The sequence below is a fragment of the Mycotypha africana genome (assembly GCF_025528875.1).
Source record: "Mycotypha africana strain NRRL 2978 chromosome Unknown BDF20scaffold_14, whole genome shotgun sequence".
Lineage (NCBI taxonomy): Eukaryota > Fungi > Mucoromycota > Mucoromycetes > Mucorales > Mycotyphaceae > Mycotypha > Mycotypha africana.
The window spans coordinates 400,044-422,890 of record NW_026515738.1 but is presented as its reverse complement, the minus strand read 5'-3'; the positions used below and the strand labels follow the sequence as shown (position 1 = coordinate 422,890).

The following is a 22,847-nucleotide window of genomic DNA, read 5'->3' as shown; positions in this document are numbered from 1 at the left end:
CTGTCTGCTACCCCGCAGAACATGCAATGACTAGCCCCTTATCATGAGTGTGCCTTATACAGTCCTGTTGGCTCTTTCTTGATGATTAGTAAGTAAAGACAAACAAGATCTGCTCGCGTCATCCTCTTCAATTTTTGGGTTGGTATTCACCCAAAAACTGGACTAGAACTTGCTATGACCTCTTGACACCCTTCCTTATTTTTTCTCACACAGTTTATCTGCCCTTTGATCAACAGCAGCCCATTCAATAATAAAGTCCGACTGAAGGAGGAGGAGGCACCGCATCTATTCTACTTGCCCACTACAATCTACATGGGTTGCTACTCTTGTTTCTAAAAAGAAAATGACCTGCTTGTGCAGCAAAAAAAAACTCACCTTCTTTAGCAAGACCTTCTAAGCAGCCATTGGAATCCTGATGTGCATGATCCAAGCAACGTCGTACCGTGGTTCTCTGTAACACAAATCATCCAACATCTGGCTTACTGTATAGCAAAAGGTCAAACTATCTTGTGCTGATTCAGTTTCAATGGCCGCCAAAAATGGGGACAGAAAAAAAAAAAAAAAAAAAAGATAACCTGAATTTTTTTTTTTTTTTACCCCTTCACTTTTTTTCTCTTTCTTATTTTTTGCCCACCTGTTACGTATACTATGCCTTCTCCTGTAGGTGAACCATAATACGCACTTTATTATTTGTTTTGACCAACATTGCTAACTTTATGGACGCTAGGCCTTTGAACAAGCCGCTGCTGAAGTAAAGAATTTGTCAAGCAAGCCCTCAGATGACGTCCTCTTGAAGTTGTATGCTTTGTTCAAGCAAGCCACTGTCGGTGATAACAACACGTGTAAGTAGTTGTCTGTTCTTTTTTTTTTTGCAATGGCCAATTGTTCATAGAGGGCTCATTCATTCCTTTCGAATAGCCAAGCCTACATTTGATCTCAGGGGCCGTGCCAAGTGGAACGCTTGGGAAGAACTCAAGGGTAAGTATTCACATGATTCATTCAAGAGAAAAATAAATGACTCTAAACCCGCACACTTTCTGTACATATAAAGGTAAACTTCCCGCTGAAGCCGAAATTGAATACATTAATCTCGTCAACGAACTCAAGGCTCAACACGCTTAAACCCCCTTTGGTTATCTTTTTTTTTTTTTTTTTTATTGTCCAATACCCTTTTTCATTGTTATAAAAAAAAAATTGATTCCACCTCTAATAAAAACAAAGTCGATGTAAATTGTAAATGACATCAGTGACCATCAAAAGCTATGCTCGTATTAGGGTCTCCTTTTCCTATGTATATTCACTTTTGGGACGCGTGAATTGAGTCGAAAGGGTGATGTGCAGTACTTGTGATAGATTTTAACACTCCCCCCGCGATGCTCTATAATGCAGATGAATACAAAAATAAAAAATATAAAATTGGATTTGAAATTTTGTGAGTTTAAATGGGGGCTTTATTTTTTTTTTCCTTTTTCCTTTTTCAAATTTTATAGATAAAATACCCACATCTCAGCATGGCCGATGATGACAGAGACACACAGCAGTTAGCAGAACGTTTGAAAGACACGAGTATCAAAGAAGGAATTTTAGTTGATGTAGAGTCTACAGAAGACAAAGAAAGCACGCCCACGGTGAATGTCGGTGCTGACTTGTAAGGCAAAAAGCATCATGCTATGTAGGATAAAGCCTATGCTTTTGTTATTGAAAAAAAAAAGTCTCTTTTGTCAAAGGGATCAACATCCAAGCAAAGAGATACCCTCCGCCGAAGCACAACAAGCTGCTTCGTATGTACAGAATCAAGGTAATATCCACTAAACCATTCGCTTTGAGAGTGATCCTTAGTAACGATGGATATGTATATGATGATTAGAACAAACGACAACAACGTCACGGCAATTTCAGACGGACGTACCGACCTTTGACTTTCATCGCTTTTTAGAACAAATGAAGGACCCCAGTGCTGCACCTATTGCACGATACACCAAAGGGTAAAAGGAAATTTGTTTCGTACATAGCATTGATAAAACCACCCACCCACCCAGTTTTCTACCTAGGTTTATTGCAGCATTTCATCGAAGAGAAGCTTGGACAGTCAACGAGCAAATCAAATTTATTCAAGATTATCTAAATGTATAAATCTGTAACATTGTATCGTCAGTCATGGATGGGAACCTACGGTAGCTCAACAATGCCTTTTTTTGGGTGATTTCTTTTTTTAAACTTGTCTTTTTAGTTTACTTATGGTAAAATGCGTGATTGCGATGTATGGAGAGACATATCTGAAAAGGAGTTTGAGAATGCAAAAGAAGGCATGGAAAAGTTGGTCATGAATCGACTCTACAATGTGTAAAGTACCTTGTGTCTTGGTTTGCGTCGGTTTGCGGGTCACTCATCTATTATTATGATCGATATAGTACATTTTCACCAAGGACTATGGATGATAAAGAAAAGGACAATATTTTGCATCATAAAATCAAAATCTTTCGCTGGATCCGAGAGGAGCACTTGGACATACCCGTTACAGCAGATAATCCATCCTTTTTAACCTTTGCAGAAGCAGGTAAGGTGACCCACCTCACGTCTATCGATAAAAAAAAAAAAAAGCAACGGTATTGATATTTTCTTTCAGAGCTACTAAAAATCAACAACTACAAGGCGCCACGAGATAAGCTGATTTGCATTCTCAACTGCTGTAAAGTGATTTTCGGATTGATCAAACATATGAATGTAAACGAAGGAGGTGCCGATATATTTTTACCCTTGTTGATCTACGTGGTGATACGTGCCAATCCACCCCGACTCATCTCCAATGTTCAGTACAGTCTCTTTTGAAAAAATGTATATTGGCTAGAAAAAAAGATTTAATCCCTTTTTTTTTTTTTAATTAGATATATATCCCGGTTTCGTAATCCTGAACATTTGAAAGCTGAAGCTGGTTATTATCTCACCAATCTGATGGGTGCCATAGAATTCATTCAAACCATGGATGTCAACTCTCTAACCATCTCGAAAGAACAATTCGACGCGTAAGTGACTACTGCAATTGATTGAGACAAATAGGAAGGAGGGACAGCCAAGCTCTGATACTTCTTCTTTTTTTTTTTTTTTTGATCCCATCAGAAATATTGAAAATACCATGGCCGCGTTAGAACAAGAAGAATCACAAGGTGTCTTGGAAAAAGACAAAAAGCAAGTGAGCTACGATAATGTTCTTCATCCTCGACACGCCAAAAAGCAACCTCAGCAGCAGCCATTGATGGATTTAGGGTCAGATATAACACAAAAATCAAAACAACTCGTCGAAAAATTGTTTTCCGACAGCCATCCACCCAGCGATAGTGACACGGGCGTAGCTTCTTCCTCCTCGAGGCAGGTATATCCATCCTCGCCACCACCGCCACGATCACCGTCGCAGGGCCAAAGCACACCTCAACGTGCCAACAGCCCTTTTTACGTGCCGAACGACCCATCTTCTTTATCGCAAGAGCTACCTGTACCTTCGACGATGGCCGCACCTGAAGGAGCTGTTGCATCGCCCAGGCCACTCTCTGACGATGAAGCCCGTAAAGAGTTTGATGAAAATCTAAGCACGATCGTGCAAATGTTTCCTAATATTGAACCCGGAGTCTGTTTTATGATTTTACAAGCAAGTAAAGGCAAATTACCACAGACCATTGAAAGGTAAATTCAAGCTACCAGAGGGGTTTTTAAACTTTACTCAATACTAAAAACGCTTTATTTTGCAAACAGTTTGCTAGATATATCCAATGAACAAAACTAGGCTTGTTTTTTTTTTTTTTTTTTTTTTTTTTTTTTTTTTTTCTCTATGGAAGCGAGTCAACCAAAATGCCATCCTCTTTAGACAATAAAGCAATTGTTTTGTAGGCTAAAGTCCTTTATCATGTTCATCGAGCATCTATCAAATTCCCTGGAAGGGCACACCGACGAAAAAGAAAAATAAATGTTGCTTTACATGTACACAAACAGGATCCATGCTAGGGGTGGTCAACCCCGACAAGGTGAGTACTTGATTTCGAACGACTGTATGGTGTATGAGTATAAACTCTTTATGAAGTAGGGGTGTGTGTGTCGCATGGTCGGCCCGCTACACCCATAGCGGAATTTGGCCTCCTTCTTCTATGAATTCCTTCCTTTTTCTTCTATTGCTGTTGATGACTCCGCCGAACAATACAATGTATCATCGTTCACAGAGAGTGGGCGGTTGGACTTGTTGATCTTAGTATGTGGATTGTATCTTCCCTAGGCTAGCGTTTTACTATGATGTTAAAATGCACGGAAACAGCTGAGAGCGTCATTATCTGAGGGTGATAGACAGTGGTTTAATCCCATTTTTTCTTTTTTCTTGAAACAGAAAAATGATGTTGATTCATGTCTACCCCCTAACACGAACAAGACCTCTCTAGAGCCATGTCCTAAGACAAAAATGGTACGATTTCTTTAGGGCTTTTTTTTTTTTTTCAGCACGCTACAAAGAAGTTTTCCTTTACAAACCATATTTTCTCTTTCAGTTCCATGCACTTGAAGGAGGAGACGGTTGAAACAACTCAAATAAGAGGATCAAAGAGGGCAGATCAGATCCGCCTGTTAGAAAGGTGAATGGGTGCATACAAATCAATGAATTTATCATTGGCCCTCTTCCCATTGGGGGGGGGGCGAAGCCAGAAAAAAAAAAGAAGCGGAATCAGGGACAGCAAAAAAATTCAAAAAACAGTCCTCTTTTTTTGATCTATTGTGAAATTGAATCAGAAGAGTGATGACAAAACAAGAAACTGTCAAAAAAAATTCATTTTTTGGTGGTACACAAGTTATGCATAGCCTCGTCCTTCATGTGCATGCTGTCTCGTTCATACAGGTTGCATTATTATGGGATGGCATGATACATGCTGTTTTAAGTCATCTAAAAAGAAAGAAAAGATATAATGACCGCAAAGACGAAGAGGCTGTTGGAAAGACATTCTGGCTGTAGGGTAGCCTTCCTCGACAGCAAACGATGCTTTTCTGCGATAATGTGTGCTGTTTTTTTTATTGTTTAAAACAAACAAACTCAGAGAACCTGCATTCTACACCGAAGCGAAAGCGGGGTTTGTAAACCTCTCCACTCAAATTTGTCTTAAAACACTCATTTAAAAAATATCCTTCAAAATGGGGACCTTTTCCTCTTCTTACCTTTTCTTTTTTCCCTACTCCTTGTTATTACTTCTACTGCTGCAACGACACGATGACCACTGTAGCTCCTGCCGGCCAAGTCAATAACATTGATAAAATTCCAACAGAACAAAAGAGTGCATTTTATTCTTTTCTTAAATCATTATCTTCTTTTACTGGTGATTTGTCTTCAGTAACATGCCCTGCTTTTTTACTTGCACCTGAATCCTTGATTGAATACTCGTAAAGTAAACCATCGTATCGATGTTGGAATTGGTTTCTTTTTTTTTTTTTTTTTTTTTTTACTGACAGTTGTTTTTATATGGTTTTTTATTTTTATGGTTTAGGGAGTATTGGACAGCACAACCGGAACTCTTTGCAGCCATTCCTAAACCAGATAAAGAAGTGGATCGATTATTGGCCTTTATGAAATGGTTTGTTTCTTATTTAAATGCATCGTATAAGAAGCGAGTGCCCAAGGGTCAATGGGAAAAGAAGCCCTTCAATCCAGTCCTGGGAGAACAATGGCATATGCAGTGGGCGGATGTACACGGGTGCGGCGAAACGGATGTCTTGTGCGAGCAGGTCTCCCATCATCCTCCTATCACTGCATTTCATATAAAAAACGAGAAAGCCGGTGTGGTGTTGAAAGGTCACTCGGGTCAAAAGACTCGCATCTCCAACGCTACGTTGGTCTGTGATCAGCCTGGTCGTGAACTGCTGACCTTGCCTTCCAGAAACAACGAATCCTATCTTTTTACAAGCCCTTCCTTGACCGTACGAGGTCTTTGGTATGCAGGTAAGGGGGATCACCACGAGGAGGAGGAGGAGGAGGAGGAGGAGGAGGAGTAGTAGTAGTAATATGCAACGCCGGGCTCCATTCTCAACAAGCCTATTCCTTTTTTGTTAGCTCCTTACGTCGAATTGATCGGTACGACGTATATTCAAGCATCGACCGGTTATTACGCTACTGTAGAATACTCTTCTCGAGGCTGGATCTCGGGTGAAAAGAACCACTTTAAATGCCTCATTCGCAAGAACTCAGCTGGCCCCAAAGACTACCTTTACAAAATCGAGGGCCAATGGAGCGGCAAATCTTTCATCACCGATTACAAAACACGCGTCTCTCAACCGTTCATCGACACGGCTGATTTCAAGCCAGCGATAGCCAAGGTGAAGCCTATCGAAGAAATGGGTGAAATGGAAACGCGTCGCATATGGCAAAAGGTGTCTGAAGCGATCCGCAAGAACGACATGACGACAGCCAGTCGAGAAAAGAGCATCATTGAAAATAAGAAACGAGCCGAGAAAAAGGAACGTGAGGAAGAGGGCGTGGCTTGGAAGCCTTTGTATTTCAAATGGGAAGAAGATGAGCCTACCGTCACCAAGTTACAGCAACAGTTGGCTCCTGTCCTGAAGCATACGAGTAAATATGATATGGCCTCTTATAGTCAAAAGGGTCTTTGGGTCTTTCATGAACCACCCAAGAAAAAAGAGACAACCACCGAGGGTAGTGTTGCTGCTGCTGCTGCTGCTGCTGCTACCACTACTACTACTACTACAGACAACACAAAGAAGAAACAAGACGAAGATGACACACAAAGCTCATAGACCCCCGCCTACTTTACCTTTTTTGATTTACTCACGAATACCTTTGCATGTCCCTTATCGCCCTTATTGTGCGTATTATCATTTTGTTTCTTTCTAATGCCACTTGTACACTTATGTCTATCTTGTAACAACCATATACCAACCGTCTTATGCTGCTTAGCAATTACCCATAAAAAATAGGGAAATCTTTTCCATGCATGAAATCTCTATTGTTCTATATTAAAAATTGACAGGTTTTGTTTCATGTTATCTTTAATTAAAAATAATAATAAAGTATAGCCGCCTTGGCGGGCTTGTTCATTGTCCGAGGAAAGAAAAAAGGATTTAAAGAACTGAGCTTAAAGCATAGTAGCGTTTTTTTTTTTTTAAATATCTTTTTCCGAACGTTTACCCTATTCATCCGGACAAAGGGTTCGCGACACCACACTATTTTCCTTTTTTTCTACTCAATTCTTTCTTTTTTTCTTTTTTTTCCTTTTGTTTATTTCATTTTATACAATTACAGTCAAATCATGGTCTCATCCAAGGTTTTCCCTACAGAAGAAGCAAGAGAAGCGGCTATTGTCGATTTGGAAAAAAAGTTTGACTTGACAACCGAACAACTCAAGACCATCTCTCAACTCTTACAAGAAGAGATGAAGGTGGGTTTGAGCAAGTATGATATTAGCTGTAACGTGCCTATGCTTGCTTCTTGGATCACACGTCATCCTACCGGTCAAGAGAAAGGCGAATACTTGGGTTTGGATTTAAGTGGTAATGTAGTATACAATACACACACACACATCTAAAGATGCCTATTTACGTGTTCAAAAAGAATGATTACGAGACATGGGGGAAGCGCTCTCAATTAACTTGGATTTTTTTTTTTTTAATGCGTCGGCATAATTTTTCGTTCTTTAGGCTCTTACATCCGTGTCTACCTTGTCACACTTCATGGTCAAGGTCGTATCACCACCCGCCAACAAAAATATCTCTTAAGAGACAACTTGAAAGTCGGTCCTGTCAGCAATCTTGTCAACTTTATGGCTGAATGCGTAGACTCCTTCTTGAACTTTGTCAATAAAGTCGATAATACACCTTTGAACCTTGGTTTGTGTATCTCTTTCCCTCTCCACCAAACCGCCATGAGCAATGCCTACATCTTGCAGTGGACCAAGGACTTTGAAATCACAGGTGCTGATAAGAAGAACATTGTTGAACTTTTGCAAACTGCTTTACGTAAACGTGAAGTGCCCGTCATTGTCAAGGCAGCTGTCAATGGTGCAAGTAAGTGTGCTAAGAAAATTAAAAAGAAAAAGTGAAACTTTCCGGTTTTGGGAACGTCCATTTCAAGCCCGCCAAAAAAATAGAAACCTAATCAGATGCATCGCCTTTTTAGCCGGCTGTCTTTTGGCTCATAGTTACCGTAGTTTGGATACATTGATTGCTTGTACCGTGAGTACGGGTACCAATGCTGGTAAGTGGATGATAACAATAAAAAACACATCCGATAACAACAGAAATTCATATTTGCCCGAGAATAGCTTATTGGGAAAAGACTTCGGATATCGTCAAGCTTCCTCCCAAGCCGTCTGCCAACCCGGATGAAGAAATGATCATCAACACCGAATGGGGAAGTTTTGGTGACACCAAATCCGAGACCCTCCCTCACACCTTCTACGATATCCGTGTCAACCGTCAATCCGTCAACCCTGGTATTCACGTATTTGAAAAGATGTGTTCCGGTCTCTACTTGGGTGAAATCGTCCGTTTGATCCTCGTCGACTTTACTGACCGTCGTTTGCTCTTTGACGCCAACTACTCTACAGAGCTCAACACTGCTTACAATTTCGAATCCGCTTACATGAGTGCCATCGAACGTGATGAAACTCCCGACTTGACCGATACCAAGCATTTGCTGGAAAATGTCATGGGCTTGCCCAAGACGACCTTGTCCGATCGTCACATGGTCAAGCGTATCTGTGAATTGGTCGGTCGTCGCGCCGCTCGTTTGATTGCCGCCGGTATCAACGCTATTATCAGCAAGCGCAATGCCTTGGAAGCTGGTTTGAGTATCAGTATGGAAGGCACCGTCTATGAACATTATGCCAATTTCCCTGATCGCGTGAATTCCGCTTTGAGAGAATTGTATGACGATGGCTTTGAAAGAATTAACATTGGTGTAAGTATGAGGGTCAGAAGAGGGGTCGGATGAAGAAAGCGGGGGAGAGATAAAAGCTTATAATACAGTGCATGAATAAGGATACTGAAAGCACGTCATGCTTTTGCTTCTCTTGTAGATTACTCGTGATGGTAACGGTGTTGGTGCTGCTTTGGCTGCTATGATCGCCAGTACCCCTCAATAATCCGTACGCATTCAATAACTACACTTCTTTTTCCCCTCCATTTAGATATTTTTCCTTTTCTACATTATCATCATTTGTTTATTCTATCTAATGTAAATATAATGCCTATCATTCATTAAGAAAAACCTAATCACTAAATCCTTATATACATCGAAAGTTGAAACTCCTATATATGTTAAAAAGTGTGTGTGTGTGTCTTTGTACTGACTCTTCTCCTATTCATCGCCCTATTGTACATGTCATCCATACAAAATAGTAGCAACCATATTGGCTACTATTATCCACTCAGTAGTCACTGATCCCTGTCATGATGGCTACAGCAAGCAAAGCTACACAAAGAAAAAAATCAACCCCAATTTAAATTGAAAGACAAGTATTAATCGTAGTTTATTATGTACTAGCGTTATCAAAGGATAGTTAAATAGTGACAGGCTCATACTCTTACACCCTTCATCTCCAGTCATTGTGGGCACTCCTTTACCAAAAAGCGCACCTATAAGTAGGGTACAAAATGTCAGCACTTGATTCTAACGTATATTTATCACCCCTTTCCTCCCTCATCCGTGACTTACCAGCCAACATAGCATTGACATAAATTCTCCAACGACATTGCTTGCTGAATTAATTTGTCTACTTGAGTCGGCACATCCAAAGTAACACGAGGATTGAAATCACGACCCGTCAACTTGTTCGACACTCTATTCACCACAGCGACTGCACGAGAATTCAACAGCTCAGGTCCTTGTGCATTCTCATTAGCAACCGCTTCTACTTCAATGCGATTCAATCTTCGACTCACTGAAAAGTTGCGAGGGCCATCCTCTGGTACACCAGCTGCACCATTGACACCTTCTTCATGGCTCATCGCTTCGATACCCCCTCTCATACGATCGTCTGTTTTCAATAAAGATATAATAATTAGAGACACAAACCTATCCCAATAAATCTTCTCCCTTGGACTTACTCTGTGTAGGACTCTGTGGTTGAGTGTTCAACAATCTCCAATTGATCAAAGGATCATAAACAAACGCTTCGAGAACAGCCATTAAACTTTCTTTATTTTCTCGCAAAACGCGCATCACATGCTCACAAGTGATACGGAAATTGCCTTCAATGCCACTGACTTCCATTGCTTTCACCAACATACGCGTTAAACGGAATGGAATCTTTTCAGGGAACTTTTCTCTATGCATAGCAACCTATTTTTTTTTATGGTTTTTTTTGTCATAGTACGATAAGAAACCTTTCCAAAACACATTCAATTGATTTTCCTTACCTCGAAACAATCACCAAAGTCAATATGAACCACTTTGCCAGTGACACGATGGAGCATCAAATTGGACGGATGGCGATCGCCTAGACCAAGGATATAGCCCACCATGGACATAACAGCTAACGATCGGGTATAATTGGTACGTCTATCAAGCCAAGCTTCTGAATTTCGACTCTTTAACCAAAGGATATTATAAAGATCCTGACCACTCGTTTGTTCAAACGCGTTCTGTAACACTTCTACTTTTTGTATCACTGTTAGGTTATCATAGTTGGGTGCCATCTGCCATAGAAAAACTCGGTTAATCCTATGTCTAGCCATCCTACAAACAAATAGCTCCTTACCTGTAACATTAATCGATGTTCTAAATTCAATAAAATTTTTCTACTATCTCGGTAATCACGAATGAGCGTATGTAAAGTATCCGTTTCTGTCACCCAACCGATCAATCCAGAGTTGGGCGATAAAGGTACGGCGGGGTATCTTTGGATATTCAAATGTCGTTTGAACGTCTCTGCATCATTGGTCAAAAGAGTGTTTACCAAACCGAATAATTGCATCACTCTTTCATCCTGTCTCAGGTCTTCATGTCCCTTCAACAGATACATATACTCCTTGCCATCACTACCAATCATCGTCAATTTTCGAGGTCTCTGCTTCGAGGCAATTACGGTCAAGCTAGGATTAAACTTGGCAATACGCACAATCGGTTTACCACTGCGATAATAACCAGGAATACAAAGCTCTAAATCCCTCGCTTCCAACAATTGCGGCGAGATATATTGTAATTCCAGACTGGTGAGTTGCGGCAATTGACGCAGAATGCGCGTCACCACTTGACTGTACAGCTCCCACGCTTGATTGAGGTTGTTCAAATCTCGCGTTTCTCGGTATCGATGACACCATTCTTGCGCTTCTTTCAGATCACGTCCAAACGCTTGAAGAAACGATTCCTCACGCATCGTTTCAGGTCCCCTGTCAAGCATTTGATGCAAGGGCTCCAATGTAGCAAACATCGCTTCCACATTATGATGGTTAAAGTAAAAACGCGACGCTTCTTCGAGCCCTTCGTGCCACATCTCGTGCCATAGAATAGCCACTCGAATCAGTTCTTGGCTCACCATCAACGCCTGCTCTACCAAAACTGCACTATGCATACGCATACGATCCATGATGACAAAAGTAGCTCTACGACGAGGCACGCTTTGTGACTTGGATGCCACTGTTAAAGAATACACAAGGGCTTGTGGATGCTCACGACCGATATCTGTCAACAATTGGTGAATCAATAAACGCACCGTGGCATTCGGAGCATGGATACGCGCGATCAATTGAGGAATTACTTGTAACCACACATCGATACTGATGGTACCGAACCCTTCCCCAATCGCAGCACTGACTTCTGCATGATAGCCGTATTTGAACCACAACGTCAATAAACGCAACGTGTCCTGCAACGAGTTCTCTTTTGACAACGCGATCGATCGGAAAAATCCTTGCACCGCTGGCACAATATGATGACTAAAGATATGAGGTGGTAGCTGCTCGGGATGAAGACGTTCATGGTAATCAATAATGTCAAAGTTGGCTAAAGCCCATGAATGCCATGCCTTATACCAATTTTGATCAAAACGCGTGGCCAACAGGAACGAGCAAAGGATTTCAGGGATCGTGTCTTGTGTCAACTCGTAAGAAAGAGCTCGCTGCCATTCTCCTTGGCGTAGATAACAACGACTGAGTAAGCGGGTATATTCCGCCACATCGTCGGTGATACGATTCGGATCAATAGGCATACTCACCGCCATTTCATCCGGATTGAGGCCCAGATCTTGCGTTTTACGCGCTGTGAATTCTCGCAAAATCGTCAATGCGCGAGCTCGAATCGCAGGCTGTTTATCGGTCGGCGCCATCGAAGCCGAGTCCCACATGTGCTTTAACTGAGCATAGACAATCTTGGGATGAGGAGCAGCGGCTGCCGCTGCGGCGGCGGCGGCTGTGGCTCCACCACCATTGGATAACGACAAAGCCCCACTGTCATCGTGATCTACGGTCACGACTTCCATCAGGCTACGTAGCGTCTTTTCTGATAAAGAATATCGACCACTCTTACGACATAAATTAGCAAATTTGATCCAAATTTCCATATCTTCTTGAGGAGAAATCACCATCGTTCTCACTCTTAGAATACGCTGCCATACTTCTACGTTGCGTTCACATCCTTGAAGACGCTTGGCCCACGTCCTCCTTATCTCAAGCTGCTTCTCTGGATCATTCGCGGATTGCTTATACAGGATCAACTCTTCCAATTCAGCGAGCATCTGGACGCGTACCATCGTTGTATAAGCACGGTTGTAACTTTCGCCAAGCAAGGCCGTTAATTCTGTATCCAAAAGATCTCTTGTTTTATTGATAAACTTCTCTGCCTCCGCAAACCGGTTACGGTGAATGCTCAAAATAGCTCGGAAGAAGGTACGATCAGGGCTTTCCGCTTTCAATAAAGCAATATATTCTTCCATTTGCTCCCATTGACCTTGGCCCCAGGCAGCCGCGGCGGCAAAAGGCGCCATGCTTTTACGGCTATCCATAGGTGCGTGTATCCATTTTTCTTGTGCTAAAGAAGACAGTTGATCCCACTCACCCAGGGCATGCAAACATCGCATACGTCCCAGTGTAATCTCCATCGAGTTGGGGTTCTCCAACTGTTGTGCTTCATACGCTTCAAGAGCGTCTTGATAACGGTGCAACTTTTCATACCACGAGACTTTGCGTTCCAAACCCAAATTATCTTGCGCAAACGTCAAGATACCCATCGCGGCATCTGGTTGTTGTAAAAGGTTGTTCAAAGACATGAGCATTTCCACCGCTTCGAACGATTGCTTGGTGTGGAATTCGATTTCTTTATAATGCAGAGCTTTTGCGTAAGCATGGCATTTTTGAGCATACACCGCCAGTGTGCGGATATCGATAGGTAACATCTTGTTATCGTGCTCCATAAATTCAGCCAAATGCAACAGAATTTGAATGATTTCAGGAGGAATGTTCGGTGCCTTCAACGCCACTTCTAAAGACGCGACAAGCTCATCCACATATTGATCGTAAAGTTCGTTCCAACAAGACACGAACGCCGCATTAAACAATTCTCTTGCGAGAGGTGTGTAGACGGAAGCCAAGAAAACACACGCACGTAAAGCATGAGAAGGCGACTGCTTCAGTAATTCTACATTGAACTTTCGGATCCATTCCATCCAATCTTCCTTGGTCGATCGTTGCGAAGCTTCCCATGCTTTTTTCAAGTGCTGTTGATTGACAGGTTGCTTTTTCGTAGAAGCACTTTGATCAGCCGAAGGCGTCTCATCGCCCTTCATCAACTCGCGCTCGTCAAGTGCTTTGCCTAGTTCTTGAGGTAAGTTTTCGCCCTTCAATAATTTACTGACAAGCAATTCATAGTTTGTATGAGAAATACGGTAGCGAGTCAACACTTTGTTAATAACAGGTATAAACTTGGTATAATCTGTGCCTAATTGGAAAATTAGCGCACAAAGGAGATCCATGGCCGCGTTACGTGCTTCTAGAGGCAAGACAGGTAAAACACGCGCTAACGGGTGGATGATACGAGAAGCGTAATCAAACATGTTGACCTTTTTTGACAAGGCAGTGATCGAAGCAATCGCTTGGCGACGAACAGAGGAAGGTGCATCAGGTTTTTCAAAAAACTTCACCACGGCAGGTATCACCAAATGCATATACTCTTCAATGTTGGCACCAAAAACAACAAAAGCATGCAGCACCTTGATCGTAGGTTGGCGCCGTTCAGAAACGTCGCTGTCAAATATTTGTAACATATGGGGTAATAAACGGGGCAAATACACCTTGAGCTCACCATCGAGTGCTTTAGCAATAGCTTCAATCAAAGAGATAATGGTGATCTGAATGGAGGAGACAGGAGTCCAGTAATCATCGATAAGGTCGAAAATGTCCTTCAAGTAGTTACGGATATGCTGCTTCACAATTGAAACTAAATCAGCCAGTTTGTGGAAATAAAGTTCCAGCATACCTGAAGAAGAGGTACGCATCAGCGATAAAAAGCCGGGAATCACAAGTGGTAAAAATTGAACGACCTTCAAGCCCAATGTTTTAAAGATAAACATGATGGCGTCCATCACGGAATAATGGTGGGTGCTGAGGGAAGGATCACGAAGAATTTTCATGAGGGAATGCATGACCACTTGAGGATAATAATCTTCTGAAGAAGGGCCAATACCCATCATAAGTAAAGTGACATCGTTACTAGCGAGTTTAGGATCGGCCAAGTCTTCACTTGAATTACCAATAGCACTCATCTAACAATCAGTGTAAGCCTATGATTTAGTATCCACTGAGTCTTTTAACCACGTCCAATCTTAACAGAGTCTCTCTTACCTTGTGTCTATATGGATCAAGTGCACCCAAAATACCCATCAGTTTCACCGTTTCTCTTCTGATAGACGGGCTTTGTTCAGTTTTCATGATATTGATCAAAATATTGAGCAGGCCTGGATATTTAATGTAAGGTTCAATGACGAATCCAGTGTTGCTCGCTAGCTGACCCAACGTTTTGAGAGCCGCATCTCGCTTATCACTTGAGCTTTGATCCTGCAGCGTTTCCATAATTAAAGGTATCAAAACATCTAAATGAGGAGCCATGTCTTCTCCGCTAACGGCTGCCAGCTCACCTAAAGCACCCAGTACAGCAGAAACCACACCCGTTGATTGATCACGCGCTTTAGGTAAAAGCACTTTTAGGACAGGCTCAATATAGGGTTTGGTCAAACGTTGCGCTGCCCTGACTAACAATGAAATGAGTCTTGCTGCTTCTTCTTTATGACGGCTGACGACAGAATACTCTAGTTCGGTCAACAGTTGTATTAACGTTTTTCTTAATGACGGCATGACATAGGCCGGATTATATGTTGTTAAACGACCAATAATAGTGATAGCAATTTCTCGAATGACAAATACTTCATCATTAAGAGCGATAAACAGAGACCTCACGTTATCGGCTTGTGCTAAATGACGATCAAACCTAACATCCAGCGAGGAGAGCACTGTTTCACGAATGACAGGATCAGGATCAGCAATGCCTACTGTCAACAGCTTCTCCAAGACTTCGCCCACGACTTTGATAGCATGCGCACTTGTTTGATTGCAGATAGGGTCTCGCACGAAGAGTTGGCAGCAGGTGACAGCTGCTGCTTTACGGATCTCTGGTAAATCATCATCAAGATAATTGACGATACAATCCCGTACAAATTCGTTCAAAACGTGATTAGAGAAATCAAAAGAACCCAACGTAGTAAGAGCAAGTACAATACTGTTATCATCATCCTTTCCATCCCCTCCGTTCACACCATTATCTCGGATAGGACGCTCGACTGTTTGAATAATGGTGCGGTTAGTTGGGGCGCCAGGTTGCTTATAGGGTTGTCCACTTAACGTGATCGAGATCACATTCAAAAGACGTTCTAAGCACAAGAAATTTGAATGGTGAGTCATTGACTGTATCCATGCTCCTACGAAAATATTGCATCTGCTTGAATGCTTTACCTTGAATAACAGATGATAATGGTTTTATACGATCAGCTATATTACTTAATGCCTGCACAAGAGGTTCCGATAAACCACAGTTGAACATGAGATCCAGCAAATCATGTAAATATTTCGTCAAGACCTGTCCAACGGCTGTAGCTAGCATACTAATGCAAGTAAACGTGGCTCCTTCTACTTCTTTCCGCTGTCGTCTGATGTTTTGTGCATAATCATATCAGTACAATACTTTCAACAGGTATATGTTTCACGTTTTGAGTACATTAAGGAAACCTACCCTTTTACCGATAACGACTCTTTTATACACATCAATGTTGCATCCAAATATGGACTCATATTACTTTTCACTTGGATAGCCACTTGACCGATCGCATTGAAAGCTAGAAGATGATGATAGTCTTTGTTAGAAATGTATTCAACACGCATTGCTCTCTAAAATAAATTTTACCATCTTTTTTCTCACTGCTCTTCCTCAGTAGATTCAGCAGATGGCTCATTGACTTATGAAGATAGAGCTCTGAAAATGTGGCAGGATCATAACTAGCCAATGTAGGTATAATAGATACGACTGTTTTCCTAATCAAAGCATCCCGGGAATCCTTTAAGCGTAAAGTAATCTCACACACATCCTTATACATATCCGTCATAAACTATGATTGATACATGATAAGAAAGCGGGTTAAACGTACTGTAATGCATGCTAGAACTATTATCATCTTGAATTACCATGCCAGCATGCAACAACAATTCTCTCATAGCTAATAAGCTTCCATGTGTCGACTCTGCGCTATTCATACGCAGTCCACGATTGACTTCCTCCCAAATTCGAGCATACCATGTTTTCCGCAAAGGTGTTTCACGTTGTTGTATAATCTCCAAACACTGTGACAAACAATCGGCTGCATATTCACGAATGACATACCGAGAATCCCTTAATGCTACCCAGATCAGGTCTAATATACGTGGTACATAAGCGTATATCAATGTAGGTGCATTTACTGCCAGCTCTCTTAAAACAAGCACAGCGGCTAAACGACTACGATCGCCTTGCAACCATTCTAAAGCATGTTCTACTTGAGTGTCGACTAAATCGGCTGTTAAGGTGGATGAACTAACAGCAAGTCGACCTAACGCTTTTGCAGCTGGCACCATGATTTGTTGATCATGATGGGGTAACATATGTTGTAGATAATTATGAAATCGGTTGGCATTGCTTTCTGGTTCCAGTCCAATTAAACGATCTAATCCATACAGCAGGTTAATATGTCAGTCGCTTTTCACTCCAAATTTTTTCTCCAATCCATTCTGCATGATATTTTGAGACTGTAGTCGTTTTACCTATACCAATAATGGCTCCCAACTTTTCATTATTATCATTGCCATGTGTCCATTCAAAAAATCGCTTGTTGATATCATTTGTAAATCGTAGTAGATTTTCTTCAGATAATTCTCTTGAAGCGATAATGGCCTGTGCAAAACCAAAATATATGTCAGTAACAAAACAGTATAGAAAAATAACCGTAAAAGAGATTTTGAGAACGCTTCTTTACTGTTTCACGTAGTTCATCAGCAGCTTTTATACGTCTCTCCTCATGTCTGTGTGTTTTTAACAAAGAGAAAGAACGAAAAAAGGGAACAATGAGCTTTCAGTTAAAGTTGTTTTTTCAGGTTGTTTTCCTTCAGTACTTTGATTTCAGCTCATTGAAAATTCTGTTTAGGTTTTCTTGTGAATTTAGCATAGCAATCATGGCCATCGTGCTATGGGAAATATAAAAATGAGCTATTGTTCGTTATTGCCTAGCTATAGCTGTAATGTACTGCTGTTTGAATAGTCGACGCTTAATGTAAGTATTGTATAACGGCTGTTTGTCAAATTCTAGTCAATTGTAGCAAAGGGTATCAAAATATAGGAAATCTTATGAGAAACAGTCGCAAAGGATTGATAGAATCGACGTTATAGTTGTTCTCTTCTGTTCACAACGCTGTTTATGTCGAGAAAAATGAAACTGTCAATGGAACGAGAACCGGCAGTTGCATTCAACCTGTTTATTATTTACCACTGCTGCCTTACTGTTCTCTTACCAACAGAAAAAAAAAAAAAAAAAAAATGCTGACAGCCAATTTTTTAACTTCAGACACCTTACGTTCATTGTGCTACTGCAGATTTTATTGTTTGGAGTCGTATGAGGCGTAAAAAATAATTAATGGCCTAAGGAAGAAGAGAAAGCGTGAAGAAGTCTTAAATAGCCTCATGATATTTACGAATTGTACAATTTTGATCATCTATTCATATTTCCTTGTGTTGATTAAAATGTTGGTTTGACGCTCATTTGCTTACTGCGCTGTGAGTTTATCCTTCAGTTCAATGAAGCTCTTGAATTGGACGTTAAGGCAATATAAGATGAATAAGAACGAACACACTCTGAAAAGGAGGGAGGTGTTGGGCTAGAAGAAGTTATTCATAGTCAACTTATTGATCTTCATAAGAGACTGAACAGTACGCAGAAAGCATAGTAGTCACGCCAAAGCATTAGAAGGGCATTAATAAAGTAAAGGGAGCATAATTTGATCAAAGTTTGACAGCGCTTCGTGTTAGAGGATTCATTCAGAGCAAGTTTCTTTGAAGGCCTGAACAGCATGCTAGACATTTAAATAGTAATGTTTCTGTTTTTGTAGCAACCACTGCTGCAACACTTTTATGTTTAAACGTGTACAAAGAGGGCAGAAGTATTTGGCTGGCCCCACCTTTTGAACATGTACAAGATACTGCAACGTTATGTAACTCTTTTTTTTTTTTATGTACAAATATCTTTTATTAATCTTTTCGTCTATTTGCGCCTTCCTTTCTTAACCTTTGCCCCTGACTGTAAAGAATATTTTTCAAATAATGAATCTGGTATTTTTCCCTTCAGCTTCAAGGCTGTCAAAAATTTGTATTTTGCCTCCAAGAGCTCGTTCCGACTCTGATCGTTCATATTTCTACCAGAACAAGGTCCTTGCCATTCGATTATCTTTGGTAAAAATGTGTTTCTAAACCATAATTGCTTGAAGATGGATGCCTGCATGATTGGAGCTGGTACCACCTTACAATCTTTCTTTATGAACTCTGTCAAAATATCCTCTATTGTTCTATTTTCGATAGATTGCTGATTTTTCGCATTAGGTGATGAAAATGTCGTTGCTATCTTTTCCGTCGAAGCATATTCAGACAGTTTCAGCAGATTCGCATCAGAAGCTATAGGAGTGGACAATTGAGCGGGACTATGCTCTAAAGTACTCTGACAATCTAGATCTTTTAACCGTTTCCGTACTGCTGTTAGGTAACTGTACATTATTTCTTTACTCTTGGGGTTGGATTCTTCGATCCATTGCGATATGACTTTGCCATGTATTTGTAGGATAGCTGGAAGAGACTCATGAGGAATCATGCGTTGTAAGTGGTGCATGAAAGTGATAAATGCTTTTTTTCTTTTGTTTGTCAACGACTGTGGTACATTTGATGAACTGTCACTCAATTTGTTAAAGATAGAAGTACTAGGTTGGATTAAAGTAGTTGAGAACCAGTCTGCGTAAGTGAGCCCTGTACTGTTGTGTATCTGATGCAAAGCAAACTGAGCTATTGTGAGAAAAGCCGTTGATGCCAGGGGGTTATCGTTTTCTTCTACTGTAGCATCTTCAAACTCGAGGCTAAGCATTAATGAATTCTTGATAACGTCCATTGAATTTGAAATTAGTACTATCGCTTTTCCTTGACTTACGAGTTGTTGACAGCCGAAATAGAAAGTGTATAAAAGAAAAGATGGATCCATTAGATCATCTACGGCCGGTATAGGTGAAATCTATTTACATAGAAAAGATAATAAGTATTCAGAAGAGTTGATACTGAACTTTGCTTTGTCTATCTTACTTTTTGTAAATTGGGTATAATGGAATCTAACACTGTTTGATTCAGTTGTATGATATATAGTATGAACTCTGTAAGCCTTAAAATCTCTTCATCCATCTTAGTCGCGGTACTAAAACTAGCAGACTGCTGCTGCTGCTGCTGCACGTCAGAAAATTCATAAAACCACTGAGATACTAGGAGAAATAGAGGGATCCTCATCACTAGCGTATCATTCATATGTTGCTGTTTAGAGAAGGTATTGATGAGCTGATATTTTATTTTGTTTATTTGCTTCATAGAAGCTGTTATGAGAGTGGACGTAGTTAAAATGCCATGGGTGAAATATTCTGCAAGACCATTTTTTTGAAGACGGAGAAAGTCTAACAAAAGCGACTGTAGCTGATCTCGTTTTGTACTGGTGTTTTGGTTATTGTGACAGATTCTAACCTCATAATAGTATGTCAAAATAATAGAAAGTCGTTTCACGCGATCAATACTGATAGGCTGCTTCCACTGTAAAAAGCGCTCTCCATCCTTAATAAAGTAAGACTTTATTATATCTTCTCTCATTGATTCAATATATGCTTTACATATGTTTTCTTCGCCGAGTGACAATAGTTCTAATAGTGTCTCATCCAAAACATTATCATGTATTCTTTCTAATAAGATCGACAAGTTCAACACGATCAATTCTTGTGATAAACGTGCAACAAGTTGAAAATAAGTGGTCAATAATCTGAGGGTACTGATAGTAGTAGTACTTATGTCATCAATGAATTTGTATGGATCAAAAGCGACGCTTTTGTGCATCCGTTTGATCTCGGCAACAAGTTTGTTCAATTCTAGGTTTTTCTGCCCGCCAGAATATTGTGCACAAATACGTACATTAGGTGCCTGTTTTCGTAACATATACAAATCCATAAAGTAAGCATGTATGTGTTACCTTGATATCGTCGAACATGCAAACTATTTTGATAAATCTTTTTGCTGTATCTGCAGTTGTCACTGTCGTTTCATTGGTGTAATGGTGACGTTTACTGCTTACAACACTAATTCCATCATTTCTATCAGGTTTTGTATAATAACTTTGTAGCAAAGACCATTGTATTGAATCGTCCTGTACCCTTTCAAACACTTTTAGACGTGTCGCTGGGATAGTAGGCATGCAGCAAGTGAAAGAAAAGGAAGAAAAAAGCTGGCTCAAATCCTAAGTCAGCGAAAAAAGCAAAAAGGGACTTAATTCTTAAAACTCTTTTATTGGCTGGAATCGGACTAATTTGGCGATCTCTTCTGGTTCCCATCTAAAACAAAAATGGACTGATGGCATGTTCAGTGCAAAAACTCCTTTAGGAATGGAAGCATAACAGTCTAAATAACCTTTCTTTCACATCTTGTTCTTTTGAGAGCCCATCTCAAAAAGCTACAATAGAAACCTTTTCGAGCGTAAAGCTCTGCAAATTGCAGATTTCGTTAAGCATGTTGTATCCAAGATACTACTGTACGTCTTAAACTACAGAACGACTTCAGTACCTACTTGACAATCTGACACACATCTACTTTGACACCCGCTTGCGGCTAAGATTTTATCATTCTCATGATAGTTTTAGTTCAGTTGTACTAATAGTTGAATACCCGTTAATAATCCTCTTTCTCATATAAAAGTATCATTCTCAGCAAACTTGAATAAAGGGTATCTTTGTTGTGTCTGGTCATTTTACTGTCTTATTTTATTTCTGTAAGTCTTTTAAAGTAACTGGATATATCAGAGCATAAGGAAACAGGAAACCTTTACGCCATTCCAATGAATAGTAGTTTAGGTGGATAGACCAAAGGTATGTAATCAATTGCACCAGTACACAATTATAGCATCAGATACTGATGTAACGCGTTAACAGTTTATCGTGCTACTTCAATGGGAAAAGAAACCCATCATACACTCTTTCAAAAAATTGTACTATTTTTTGAAATCATGATTTTAATGGCGGTTAAAAATATTGTCATGCTCAAGAGGTTTGGGTTGGTCATGTAAAGCCTGGTACTTGAAGATTTTACAGGTAAGAAATCTACATTTAATCGAAAATATATCCAAGAAGAATGTACTCAAAACTCTCAATTTTTTTTGGTTCTTTTGACCTGAAATGATTTCAGTGATGTCCAAAACCAAACAGACATATTCATATCATACTTTTTGCCTTATTCCTATCAGGGTTTTTCTAATTCTATAGCATAGTCTGATCTGCCTGGGGTACTTTTCTGGTATGCAGTATAACTGTGTGTGCCCTCTGGGTTTAAAATTGTTTATAAAAATCTTGTTTTGATTCATATTCATTCATATCAATCAGGCCCTTCCCTACCGCGAGTTTTTATTGCAAGTCGCAAAGATCATGTTTGTAGAAAAAGAGAGAGAGAGAGAGTGAAATGAGCTACTGATAGTCACTGACGTCATAAATCAAAAAATATAGTGCGCCTTTGCTCAACCAACAGCATTGTGGCCGCATTACTTTATCCGCAGTAGTTCCCCTACATAGATAATTAGCCTGAAGGAATCTCGTTCCATTAAAGCTTCCTTAATAGAACTGAAATATGCATACATTTAAAACACCTAGTTTATATACTAATTCTATTCTGTTTTTACGCTTTTAAATCTTATAAATTCTTTGCATGGAAATAGCAATTTGTGATCTGCATCAAAATGCTCGCTACAAAAACAGATTCAAAGTAGAATGACGGTATATCATGAGTTTGGTAATAGCTTAAAAAAGTAACGGTTTAATATATGTGCAAAAATGCTCATAAAAATACCAAAACGACAAAAGTGAGAAAGCAATGCATCAGAGTGTTTGTGAAAAACGTGACCACCCAAATTGCCCGAATGTGAAAAGTAGAATTTTAAAGTACGACAAGCCAACTCGACAAATGGAATTGGTCAATACTGTGCACAATGTGTAAGTGCAGCATGATTGTTGCATTGACCAAGAGAGAAGTT

The 22,847-nt window shown here is 40.3% G+C and overlaps 6 protein-coding genes across 6 annotated transcripts; 4 read left to right on the top strand and 2 right to left on the bottom strand.

The window, feature by feature from the left end:
* The first annotated feature begins 621 nt into the window (after positions 1-621).
* On the top strand, positions 622-1,206 carry BDF20DRAFT_899486 (acyl-CoA-binding protein). The gene is made up of 4 exons (XM_053082676.1): positions 622-660; positions 728-842; positions 919-978; positions 1,052-1,206. The coding sequence occupies exons 1-4, from the start codon at positions 649-651 to the stop codon at positions 1,120-1,122; spliced, it is 258 nt and encodes an 85-aa protein (XP_052931401.1). The 5' UTR covers positions 622-648; the 3' UTR covers positions 1,123-1,206.
* A 282-nt stretch (positions 1,207-1,488) lies between these two features.
* On the top strand, positions 1,489-3,783 carry BDF20DRAFT_899482 (uncharacterized protein). The gene is made up of 10 exons (XM_053082675.1): positions 1,489-1,648; positions 1,728-1,798; positions 1,868-1,985; positions 2,052-2,127; positions 2,231-2,343; positions 2,412-2,557; positions 2,627-2,813; positions 2,886-3,023; positions 3,118-3,678; positions 3,748-3,783. The coding sequence occupies exons 1-10, from the start codon at positions 1,512-1,514 to the stop codon at positions 3,776-3,778; spliced, it is 1,578 nt and encodes a 525-aa protein (XP_052931400.1). The 5' UTR covers positions 1,489-1,511; the 3' UTR covers positions 3,779-3,783.
* Positions 3,784-5,133: 1,350 nt separating this feature from the next.
* On the top strand, positions 5,134-7,120 carry BDF20DRAFT_216486 (uncharacterized protein). Its single transcript, XM_053074938.1, has 3 exons — positions 5,134-5,411; positions 5,511-5,962; positions 6,074-7,120. The coding sequence occupies exons 2-3, from the start codon at positions 5,590-5,592 to the stop codon at positions 6,772-6,774; spliced, it is 1,074 nt and encodes a 357-aa protein (XP_052931399.1). The 5' UTR covers positions 5,134-5,411; positions 5,511-5,589; the 3' UTR covers positions 6,775-7,120.
* Position 7,121: 1 nt separating this feature from the next.
* On the top strand, positions 7,122-9,357 carry BDF20DRAFT_216453 (uncharacterized protein). Its single transcript, XM_053074937.1, has 5 exons — positions 7,122-7,527; positions 7,675-8,040; positions 8,153-8,230; positions 8,298-8,935; positions 9,054-9,357. Exons 1-5 carry the CDS (start codon positions 7,287-7,289, stop codon positions 9,117-9,119), a joined length of 1,389 nt encoding a protein of 462 aa, XP_052931398.1. The 5' UTR covers positions 7,122-7,286; the 3' UTR covers positions 9,120-9,357.
* Positions 9,358-9,484: 127 nt separating this feature from the next.
* BDF20DRAFT_899467 (armadillo-type protein) lies at positions 9,485-18,083 on the bottom strand. The gene is made up of 13 exons (XM_053082674.1): positions 17,662-18,083; positions 17,526-17,571; positions 17,314-17,443; positions 16,702-17,216; positions 16,424-16,625; positions 16,253-16,355; positions 15,976-16,169; positions 14,812-15,893; positions 10,737-14,732; positions 10,396-10,674; positions 10,084-10,318; positions 9,692-10,013; positions 9,485-9,612 (listed from the first exon to the last, which is right to left on the bottom strand). The coding sequence occupies exons 1-13, from the start codon at positions 17,727-17,729 to the stop codon at positions 9,597-9,599; spliced, it is 7,188 nt and encodes a 2,395-aa protein (XP_052931397.1). The 5' UTR covers positions 17,730-18,083; the 3' UTR covers positions 9,485-9,596.
* A 720-nt stretch (positions 18,084-18,803) lies between these two features.
* On the bottom strand, positions 18,804-21,422 carry BDF20DRAFT_991803 (uncharacterized protein; the record flags this gene model as incomplete). The annotated part of the gene is made up of 4 exons (XM_053085360.1): positions 21,239-21,422; positions 20,805-21,178; positions 19,883-20,755; positions 18,804-19,814 (listed from the first exon to the last, which is right to left on the bottom strand). Exons 2-4 carry the CDS (start codon positions 21,024-21,026, stop codon positions 18,804-18,806), a joined length of 2,106 nt encoding a protein of 701 aa, XP_052931396.1. The 5' UTR covers positions 21,027-21,178; positions 21,239-21,422.
* Positions 21,423-22,847: the final 1,425 nt, after the last annotated feature.